We start from the raw sequence: 12196 nt of genomic DNA on the forward strand, positions 1-12196 counted from the left end.
GTAAATATAATACGGAAGATGTGTTTTTTTTTCTCTCAGCGGACCGGACTGTATTCCGAACACTACCCATAAAAAATAACGACCAACGAAAATGATGCAGTTATGGTTGAGCTATTTCACACCATAAAACACGTTGTCCACTGTGATGATTAAAAAGTATCCCTTTTTTTTTAAATCGCCTCGTACGATATATATAACTTGCTGCGAACCAATTTCTACCGGGAATACTCACTCGGGTACATTGACAGGGCTTGGCAGAAATGGCATGGAATGATAAAAATAATGGTCGAATGAAATTATGTATACTTATTCTTATTCTACAAATAATCTACATATTTCTTTTCGATTATTTTTCATATGTCATATGAATTCAAATTGACCATGTAGTAAACGGGTGTATGTAAATTCGTAATCCAGATCCGTACCGTCCATAATCGCGAACCGTCTGCGATCTTAACCCTCTTTGTGCCAATGGTCCCTCACTATCCATATCCCCTACACCCATGAAGCTCCGGGTTTGAATTGGTCTCCAGCCTTCGATGCTTGTCGTAAGAGGCGACAAACGGGATCAGGTGGTCAGGCACGTTGGCTTGGTTGATGCATGTAATCGTATCCCAATTGTGTAGCTAGATGTTGATGATGTTAATCACTGGGTTGTTTGGTCCAGACTTGATTATTAACAGACCGCCGTAATATTAAACCGGCGTTAAACAACAAACAAAACACCCCATAAGTGCATAGAAGAATATGTCCCGAGAAAATGTCCCTCTTCAACTGTGAATTAAGATGCCAAACGCTGAGTTATCTTCCGAGGCAAGGGAGTTAACCGACTGTAAAAGTCTAGTTTCTACAGCACGTTTATAATCAACTCCCTTGATGACATTGAGTACGCAAAATCAACATAAAAAAACATCATCACCGCAATCATCTCAGCTGTAACATCAGTTTTATTTTTTCAAGTATTGCATATTTCTTATCGACTGTGTGTTCAGTATAAATGTATGTTACTCGTAATGCCGCTGATAGAGTGTCAAATCACACAAGGCAATGTAGCTTAGTACAACATCTCGACCTCATCAAAGTTGACTTTTGTCGGTGTAGAATATTCACACAAATAAATGGCATATCAATGTTTCAACCTTGTATATTTCAATGCAGGTGTCCGTTAGCGTTGTCACGTGGTGTCGTGTCAAGTTTAACCAATCAGAGCTCACTTCCGGTGCACGAGTTTTTCGTGCGCGTTAATTCAAGACGCTTTGATGCCAGCAGACGTAGCATCTATATTCAACATCTGCACCATGAACCAGGACCACAAGGTAAGTGCAGGCAGGAATATACAATGAAACAACCAGTACTTATCCAAATAGTGAGTTCCATATGCACAGTATCCGTATTTGTATTATTAGTGTTGGGAGTGAGAGAATTAGTAAAGTTGACCTACAATACTAGCCATACTAATTTCAAGGTTCCTTACAGGAAATATGAGGGTCCCGTAAAGTAAAGAAATGATGTAGTGTAATATACTGTAAGATTAAATAATTGCTTTAATTACAGGAACTTCTTGTGAAGAATTTGTACAATTGATATTATCGTGTATCCCTCGGGACGCAAAATATAGTATATTCTGCGTCCATTCTGTACGCTTGAGCGTACTGTACGCACATTACTGCGTCCATTCTGTACGCTTGAGCGTACTGTACGCACATTACTGCGTCGCGTAAAACCCTGATGAGGGTTAAACACCGCCTCTAACAGTATGCTAGGGTTGTAAGGAAGTACCCACAGACCCCTGAAGCAGGATAGAGATATTTCTGAAACATTGGGCCTATAGATACGTATGGGTCCGGTGTTTCAGTAATATCAATATGCTGCTTTAGGAGCCTGTGCGGAGTGCGACACGAGGAGAAGATGAAAATGAATAGGTTTCTGACGGTAATGCCCAAGAATTCAAGTCAATACTAAGTTCAGCTGACATCAAATTGAAGTGAGATGAAATCAGGTTTAACATCGCGCGAACACCAATAGCCTGCTCACACACAGTATACTGTCTCCGAGCCGACCAGTCCTTGTTTTACCCCCTTTATGCCGAGCGCCAGGCAGGGTAACGCCAAAATACCATCATTTAGCGTCTTTTAGTATGATGTGGCCATGTGCACTGAACTTCCTCTGCCCGTCGAGCAAACGTTCTGTCAACTAGAGCAAAGGGGCAGACATTCACACAAAGAAGAAATGAAAATGACACTAATTATTGATGTTTCTACTTCACACGAGATACAAAAATCCTTCACAAGGAAATATGTTTTTGTGTGTTATGAATAATGAAGAGACTGTCCAAAAAGAAACGTTCCTCAGTCTGATTTCCATCCTCGACTATGCGCGTATAATAACATATGAAAATGAATAATCTAGGATGTGTGATTTCTTGCCCTGCTGTTAGCTTTTTGGAACGTTGACAAAATACATTAGGTAAGTGATGTGGATGTATAATGAAAGCATCTGGTCATTTAATGTTTACCATATTTCCAGTATCCCTAATCCCGCTCTAGAGTACATGCATCAACGGCTTTGGACCATGCACCTCACAAATCAGATTGTTGTTTGACGCCGCACTCAGCACTATTGCATCTACATGACGACAGTCTGTAAATAATCGAATACTGATCGGGCAATCCAGTGACTGACAACATGAGCATCGATCCATGCTTATGGGGGATGCGATCACATGCATAAACCAAGTCAGTGAGCTTAGAAAACCGATAAATAATGGCGCCTCCTAACTTCCTAAGGGTTGATTTTAGTGCATTTTTTATGATCTGAAACTGGCTTCCACGGGATCTATTGCTCTCAAGCGATATTTCCTAGGAGATATCACTGCAATGAAATTTCACCACAATACTTCGCAGACCATTGTGACGTCATTATCAAATAGCAGCGGTAATGTCCCTGCCACTGAAGCGAGATAGGTGAACCTTTTACACACAAGACACTGTTTATTAAGTGACTACAAACTGAATGATTTTAGATGATACATAGAATATTACACTCTTGTCTTTTGTTATCAAATACATTATTAAGTTTCGATAAATGTTTAAAACTCCTCGGCCAGCAGACTTTTATCGACTCGTGTTGATATAATTGATATATAATTAGATTCTCTATTTATCACACGCACTCGTTATGATAGGGCGACGAGAAGGCTCAGACCAGGGCTAGTGTTAAAGTACTGGCTTCGTTCAATTAACCAGATTGGTGTCTCCTGTAGTGTTATTGCGGGAAAATTGCTATAAGTGATGTTAAACCATTCACTCTCACGTAATAACAGCGAGGGCGATACCCTATTCTTAACAATATATTTTGTTTTACGTTGTTAAATAGTTAATGATCCGGGGTAGAATAGGCCTCCAGCAACCAATACAACGTAAGAGGCGACTATGCTTGCCGTAAGAGACGACTAACGGGATCAGTTAGTCAGGCTGGCTGACTTGGTTGATGCATGCAATCGTATCCTAGTTGCGTAGATCGATGCTAATGATGTCAATCACTGGCCCAGACTCGATTATTAACAGCCCTTCGTCATATAGCGGGAATATTGCTGAGTTGCGCGGCGTTTAACAACAAACAAACAAACATTAGCCTATACATTCTCCTATATGACGTTCTTGAAGTGGGAGAGTCTGTACTGTCTTTATTGCTTAAACGTCGTCAAATTATTACCAAACAGCGTGGGCGGCTGACAAGTCAACGTGCGTGTATATGCACCAGCCGTAAGTTAATGATGAGTCCATTTGTATGGCGCCAAACTCCATACAAGCTCGTGTGCTAATGGCGCTTACATTATTACCCCAGTCAATGGATCAGTGAGCACTCGATTTTCATTCTCAGCTCCCTGGGGAGTATACAACCCAAACTGCATGTTCATCCTACCGGGTACCCACTCACTGCTGGGTTAACACAGGCACATTTTGAACAAAGTCACCTCCCAAAAAGACACCACATGTGGTACATGTGCTTCAGTGTGGGGCAGGACCGAAGCCATAGAAACTCTCAGGAGTCAAGCTGCTGAACGTGGTCACCCATCCAACTACTCTCCGAGACCGACATTGCTTAACTTCACCTGGTTAGTGATCTGTGCGCTGTGCACAGGACCACGTACGTGCAACAAAGTTATCCTTTAGCCGCGTGACCCCAGTTAGTGTCGTGGTGTTAGATCACCTGTTGGAACAGCTGTGGTAGAAAAACCCAAACTCTATCAAGATTGTCAGGTGCCATGACAGGTGCGCGGTATTGAAATGAGTTACGAGGACAGATTTGTGTCCCTTGGGCACGCCAGAAAACTATGATCGTGGCTTCGAATCCCGGATCGCCCCGATTATGTTTCAAGATTTGTCAGCACCATATCCGTGCTCGTGGGTTTCACTAAAGTGGTAAACGTCTGAGACCTGCATCACTTCGGGCTTTCCTCCCACATTAAGCTGACATGTCATGACATAACTCTGATACAATTCAAAGCGACGTCAAAACCACTCGCTCACTTATTTCGTATACGATGGCATTTGGATGCTGACTCTAGGATTTGCCCGACCACGCGAGTTAAATGTGTAAAGTTCCCCCAACCATTGTTTACAGCTTGGTTAAAAACTTGGTTCAGAACAGCTTAAGTATTGGTGCCGATTAGAAACCAGGTCAACGTCTAGGACCTTCACCAACGAGGCTTACAGCTAATTAAAACCACTCACTGAATCCATTAATGTTGATCCGACCCGTGAAGATCCGGGGTAGAATAGGTCTTCAGCAACCCGTGCTTGTCGTAAAAGGCGACTACCCGGGTAGTCAGGCTCGCTGACTTGGTTGATGCATGTTATCATATCCCAATTGCGATGTCAATCACTAGATTGTCTGGTCCAGACTTGATCATTTACAGACCGCCGTCATATAGCTGCAATATTGCTGAGTGCGGCGTTAAAGAACAAACACATTAAAAAGTAATGTTGATCAGGATTGAATTTTATTTAGTATTGAGGTGAGGTGAGCTAAAAATGAGGCTGAATGTCCCGTTCAAGATTATCGCACTTCTTTAGCGTGTTTGTGTGTGCTCTGTGTGTGTGTGTGTATGTGTGTGTTGTGTCTGTGTCTGTGCCCCTTTCCCGTGTCTGCGTCTGTGTCTGCTTGTACTAGTCCGAACTAATGCCGATTTCATAGTGGAAACCCGCAGTTTAACATGAATACCCAACTCAGACACAGATACTGATTCCGAACCGACCAGTTCTGGTTTTATACCCTTAATGCCGAGCGCAAGTCAGGATAAAGACAAGTGCCATCTTTTAACGTCTTTTGGTATGACGCTTCCGGGGATCGAACCCCCGACCATCTGCTGTTCGTTCAGACGCTCTACCACTCGCAGTCTATTTACTTCTCTCTTACATAACATTAACGTTTTGGGTTGCACAGGGTGTGTCTGTCTGTCAGGGGTACTGCTGTTTGGGGACATTAATAACATCTATTTGTCCAGGTATACTTAGTATGTTTATTGAAAAGAGATAAGCTTTCTAGAAAACAAAGATCAATGTTTTGGTTTGTACAGGGTGTTTCTGGCCGGCATGTTGCCGCTGTTGCAGTCATCGGAGGTGCAGCAGTACCTACAGGTGATGTCGGAGGACAGTGTAGTGGGGTCGACGTCCACACACTCGCTGTTGTCAGAGGTCTGTTCGTACCATTGCCTTTGACATGTTCCTTCGTCGACACACCTACACGGAACAAGACACAATCACATCGTTGTTGAGAAAGACAAGGTAAATATTGGATGTTTTTATTGTTTGTATAAGTCCGCATTACATACTGGGAAATTTAACAGTACATATGTCGATTTAAAGGGGTTAAACGGAAATGAGTGCAATAACTAATGCATTCGTCAATTTCACAACACACTTTTCCTCCAACCTTAAACAATATACAGTATCGATTTGAGATATTTCCGCATATTTACCGAATTCCAAACACGCTAAACCTGATCGGAATACAATCTTAAATTCTTACCTTCTGATGTACTTCGTTGAACCATCTGTGTGTTGAAAGATGTCGGTCATACAGAAACCCGCGTCTGATGGACAAGGGGAGGCTTTGGGCACGATAGTTTCCATAATGGTGCAATCTGTTCCCGTGTTGGCATCCCCGCACTTGTAACACGATCGCTGTATTGCTTTCGCTGTGGATAGAGATGTTGTTGTAGGCGCTGTGGTGACAGCGGCAGTTGTAGATGGACCAGATGTAGTTGTTGTGGCAGTTGAGGGTGTTGCAGGCGTTGTGGTGACAGCGGCAGTTGTAGATGGAGTAGATGTAGTTGACGATGTTGCAGGTGCCGTGGTAATGGTACTTCCAGCTGTAGAAGTGTTAACTGATGCCATATATATGTATTTTATGGAATCGGTTGCCGTAGTAAGTGATCTCACAGACATGTATTTAAAGGAAGTGGTTGTAGATATGGATAACGGCCTCGTGGACACTTCATAAAAGAATGAACAGTTTTATCGTGTAACTGGCAATTATACATAAGGCAAATCAACTGAAGGATACCAACCCGTTACACAAGTATGACATGTCTTCCCACACAGAGCCGGTCCGAGTGAGTTGCTGCAGACATCCGACATGGTGCTACAGATCGAGTCGTGGTCTATGCAGGTGTCAACCGGCTTGGTAACCGCTGTCATATAAACGTCATACATCATAAACACAGGTAACATACACACAGTGACAATATGTCATACATACAGAGGTCATGTGTCATATGTAGAAGGGTATTATATGTCAAACAAAGACAGGTAACATACACACAGTGACAATATGTCATACATACAGAGGTCACAATCAAATGACATCATTCATCTCTCTGCCACTGTAGCTGAGTGGCACTTAAGATACTAAATATTATTGTTCTCATACTGAAAAGTCGGGAGAATGATTTTTGGAAGATAAATAGAATGTCATCCTTGTGTCTTCCAAGCAGAATTTTATCAACTCGTTTTGATACAGTTGATCTCGGGAGACACCCGGGTAAGATTCTCTTTATCCGCCACAGTGCAAATTATTCCATCCTTCATAATATCTTTACCGCACCCGTAACAATATCGCTCGAACACTTTCCTTTCTGTGGACTTGCTTGTAGGGTTAAGTCAGTACGATCCTTTCTAAAACAGTATACTGCATTTGAAGACAATGTTTTTTAAGGAACCTTTTACACGGTCTTCAGAGACTCCAGCTGTAGAGGTTACTGATCTCATAGGCATATATTTAATGGAAGCTGTGTAGATATAGCTTATGGTTTCGGGGACTTTGCATAACTGAATCAAGACAATGATTTTTTAAGGTACCTGATACATGGGCTGTAGTGGTGGTTGAGGTGACATCGACATTTGGAGACGGAGTAGATGGAAACGATGCAACTGGTGCCGTGGTTTTTGAGACTCCAGCTGAAGAGGTTACTGATCTTATTGATATATATATATATTTAATGGCAGCGTTCACCTCCGCAAAGAAGAGACTGTCTGAACAATGGAGTGACGTCATCAAAGGTTTATAATGATATATATTTAATGGCAGCGGTTGTAGATATGGTTTATGGTCTTGGAGACATTGCAAAACTCATTCAACAGCTTTATTGTGTAACTATCAACTGGATGATACAGACCTGTTACACAAGAATGACAGGTCTTCCCACACAGAGCCGGTCCGAGTGAGTTGTTGCAGATATTCGGCATTGTGCCACAGATCGGGTTGTGGTCTATGCAGAAGTCAAAGGGCTTCGTAATCGCTGTCATATAAACGTCATATGTCATACATACACAGGTCATGTGTCATATATGGAGAGGTAATATGTCCAACAAAGAAAGAAAGGTAATATGTTATATATAGAGAGAGCTCATATGTCAATACAAACAGAAGTCATGTGTCATACGACCCGTGAAGATCCGGGGTAGAATAGAGCTGTACTATTTACATTCAGGATACTTGTTATCACTGTCTATAAGATAACTGCGCGTAACTCGCAATGGACAATGAAGAACGAAGTATGGTTTCTTTCACGATAAAACATTGTTCTATCATGACGTCATTCCTGGAGATTCGAACATGCACTCGCAACCTAATGACGTCGTATATTGGACGGCGTTATTTCTGAGAGGGGAGTGTATAGTGAGTTGTTCCCCATAGATGTAGCTGGGCAACGCAGATTAACGCGATGGCCGACCGATCGCACCCAAAGGCGGGAGAGATATGACAATCGGTATTGGGAGAAAAGGTACAGGTAGTCGACTTTAGGATTGTGAGAATATTCGGGAAATGCCCTCCTGTGCATACAATGGACATGTCTGACATTGCCGAGGTCGGATTCAATTGAGGGTGTCATCATTATTTAAATAAGGGCAGATATTTGTAAAGCTTGTAAATTTTATCATTATCCTTAAAGAGGCTGTACATCATGTTTATATCTCATATAAGAAATAAACGACTCGTGGTCGTTGTTTATCGTACAAAAAACATCAACACTTGCGCCCCTCATGTTTTTTTCTCCCTGTTTTATTGTACGATAAACAACTTCCACTCGTCGTATATTTCTTAATTACAAACTGCGGGAAGAATGATTTTAGATGATCAATAGAATGTCACTCCTTTGTCGTCTAAACTCATATATTTGTAACTTTTATCGACTCGTCTTGACATTTTATCACTGAAGACACCCGGGTAAGATTAACTATATCCGCCACAGTGCAAATATATTTTTATTCAGATTACCGCACTCGTAACACTATCGCTTTAACAATTCCTCTTTGGTGGACTTGCTCGCAGTCGTCACGTCCCTACGAACGTTTCTAGAGCAGTTTACTTTGCCGTGAAAGGCGACTATGCTTGTCGAAAGAGGCGACTAACGGGATCGGGTGATCAGGCTCGCTAACATGGTTGATGCATGTCATCGTATCCCAATTGCGTGGATCGATGCTCATGATATCATTCACTGGATTGTCTGGTCGATTATTTACAGACCGCCATCATATAGCTGGAATATTGCTGAGTGTGGCGTTAAACAACAAACAATCAAATTAAAGCAGTTTACTGCATTTGAAGACAATGGATTTTTGAGGTACCTGTTACATGGAGGGAAGTGGCAGTTGTAGATGGAGTAGACGTAGTTAACGATGCTACAGGTGTCGTGGTGTTTGTACCTCCGGATGTAGAAGTTACTGATCCCATTGACATGTAATTAGTGGAAGGGGTTGTATGCTAAGAGAAAAAAGTAACTCTGCATACTTTAAAGTTTTATAATGCTATGCTATTGAAACTTACAGCATAGTAGTTGGTCATTCGTCTAATCAAATGAGACCGCCTCCGTGGTCTAGTGGTAGAACGTCCACCCGGAGAGCGCAAGGTCCGGGGTTCGATCCCTGGCCGCGTCATACCAAAAGACGTAAAAAGATGGTACTTGTTGTTACCCTGTCTGGCGCTCGGCATTAAGGGGCTAAAACAAGGACTGGTCGTCTCGGAGTCAGTATACCGTATCTGAGTGGGGTATTCATGTTAAACTGCGGCATGGTATCTCAGTGAGCTAGCACTATAAATCGGCATCAGTCCGGACTAGTACAAGCAGCCACACAAACACACACACGTACATGCACGTCGCTATATAAGTGCAATAATCTTGGACGCGACGTTAAACCTAATTTCACCTCACCTCACCTCTAATCAAATGTTTTATCAAAACAAATTCATTTACAAAAACCGTACCTGTTTACAGAGCGACGCGCCCTTAATGAAGGATGGTGTAGCAACTCAATAAACAATGTCAATAACGGGTGTGACCAACATTAGCATTGATACAGGCGAGGATGCGGCGGCGCATTAAAAACACCAGATGAATGAACGTCGCATGGAGGATGTTGTTCCAAATGACCCAGCTGAGATTACGTTACCGGCTTGTCCTGATCCCGGCTGTCGTAGGCGTCAGTCCATCTCATCCCAGACATTTTCTCTAGGGGGATAGGTCTAGAGAAACAGCCGGCCATGGCAGTACAGCCAGGTTATGCTGCCTCAAAAAGACTGTTACAACATGGGGAACATGAGGTCGGGCATTATCCAACTGCAACGTGACGGTACGTTCCTGCATTTGCACAAAGGGTAGAACATGAGCTCGAACGATGTCGTCCCGGTAGCATACGCCATACACATTGCCATCAACAATGATGAGTTGTGTTCTCCCATGGGTTGTGATGCCACCCCATACCATTACACTTCCACCCCTAAACTGACGACGATGAGTAACGCAAACGTCACTAGAATGTTCTCCCGAACGTCTCTAGACCCTTGTATGACCATCTGAGCTGTCCAGATGAAACCTGGACTCATCTGTGAACAGCATATTGACTCAGTCTTCTTATGAACCTCAGATGCTGTTTACACCGAGCTAATCGTGCCTGACGGTGACATTGAAGCAAAATTGGGCCTATCGCGGGACGTCGGGGCCGGATGCTGTGCTCCCTCTACGGATTGAGTTCAGTTCTGCCACTAATTGGTCTCAACGCAGAAATTGTCCGAGCTGTTAATGTGGCAGTTTGGTATCGATTCCGTTTATGCACCAAGCGAATATGGTTGTCTTGAAGACCTAACGTCCCACGTTGACGACCGTCCTGTCGTTTCCCTGCTTCAGATATCGTCTCCAAAGAGATGATGTTTTGCTTCGATGAACATTAAAATGTCTGGCAACTTCGTTTTGAGCCATTCCTGTTTGCAGCATACTAACGGCGCGTGAATTTCATCATGCCGTGTCATTGCGTAATCGTTATTTACGGTTAAAGAGAAGTGTTTTTATGAGCACCTGGCAGCTTAACAATCATTGTGTGCTGTTCACATTACAAAGCCGCCGTCATATGGATGGAATATTGTTGTGTGCGGGGTAAAACAACCAACAAAAGACACACTCACCTTTATGACAAAGACCACAATAGCTAGGGCATATGGCGCTGGCGAGAATGTCACTACATATGTTTTGGAGACTGTGACATCCGTCTTCTTTCATCAAATCCGTGCAGGGAGGGAGTAAGACCCCTGTAAAAGAAGTTGTCTCAGTAGATGTGGTCGATATGTTAGGCCTTCGTTTTTATATTTGTTGTTTTACGTTTTGTTCTCTCAAAACCTTGTGTTGGTTGTCGAAACATCCTTCATTAATCGTTTATTATTTATTGTTTTGGTAAAACAATACGGTCGGAAAGATTTCAGTTGTCTATTTTTCTTTCTTGTCATATATGACAGATAAGGTAATGTTAGACCGAGTTCTTAATGAGCGGATGTATTGGAATACATCAACATGACCTGTGAAGATCCGGGTTAGAATTGATCTTCAGGAACCCATGCTCGCTTAATTAGGAGCGACTAACGGGATCGGGTGGTCAGGCTCGCTGACTTGTTTGATGCATGTAATCGAAATTGCGTAGATCGATTTTTATGATGTCAATCATCGGATTGTCTCCACAGGACTATTTAGAGACCGCCGTCATATAACTTGAATATTGCTGAGTGCGGCGTTAAACAAACAATACATACATATTACGTTTTGAAAATCGACACAGAATCCAAACATGATTTCATACTTGTTTTGTTCTTTCCTGTCTGATATCGTCAGATCTAAATTCGATACATCGGTGAATCGCGACACACCCAGAATATTGATGAACCTTCAAGGTGATCGCCCTACGTATGGTGCCATCATATTTCTCCAGATACCTATCAACAATTCAAAGATTAGAAAAAACTTAAATACAGATTATGCTACACCACCTACCTGTTGAAAGTCCCAGGCTCAACACAACAAGCGCAACCCCCATGTATTCACGTAACACTGACATGTCTAGAAGTGCGTGTTGGTCATTTCACTGTGTTTTTATATTCAAGATAATATTTTTGCCCTACTTAGGATATGCAAGTAGACAACGTAATACTATCTTGGACATAAAAAAACAGTCACAGTGAAATGAACAGCACACGTCTAGACAGCTCAGACACACCTCACCCATCCAAGTGATGACTCCGGCCCAGTGAGTACTCCAGTCCAGTGAGGACTCTGGCCCAGTGATGACTCTGGCCCAGTGAGTACTCCAGCCCAGTGTGTACTCCAGACCAGTGATGACTCCGCTCTAGTGATGACTCCGGCTCAGTG

General features: G+C 42.6%; 1 protein-coding gene across 1 annotated transcript; it reads right to left on the reverse strand.

Annotated features, from left to right (window-relative positions):
- Positions 1 to 5527: 5527 nt before the first annotated feature.
- Positions 5528 to 11903, reverse strand: LOC124138450 (integumentary mucin A.1-like). The gene is made up of 7 exons (XM_046505089.2): positions 11822 to 11903; positions 10966 to 11088; positions 7682 to 7804; positions 7365 to 7463; positions 6575 to 6697; positions 6034 to 6376; positions 5528 to 5744 (listed from the first exon to the last, which is right to left on the reverse strand). Exons 1-7 carry the CDS (start codon positions 11883 to 11885, stop codon positions 5561 to 5563), a joined length of 1059 nt encoding a protein of 352 aa, XP_046361045.2. The 5' UTR covers positions 11886 to 11903; the 3' UTR covers positions 5528 to 5560.
- Positions 11904 to 12196: the final 293 nt, after the last annotated feature.

Source organism: Haliotis rufescens, unplaced genomic scaffold (genome assembly GCF_023055435.1).
Source record: "Haliotis rufescens isolate VD_foot unplaced genomic scaffold, xgHalRufe1.0.p SCAF_8, whole genome shotgun sequence".
In the NCBI taxonomy this organism is placed as follows: Eukaryota; Metazoa; Mollusca; class Gastropoda; order Lepetellida; family Haliotidae; genus Haliotis; species Haliotis rufescens.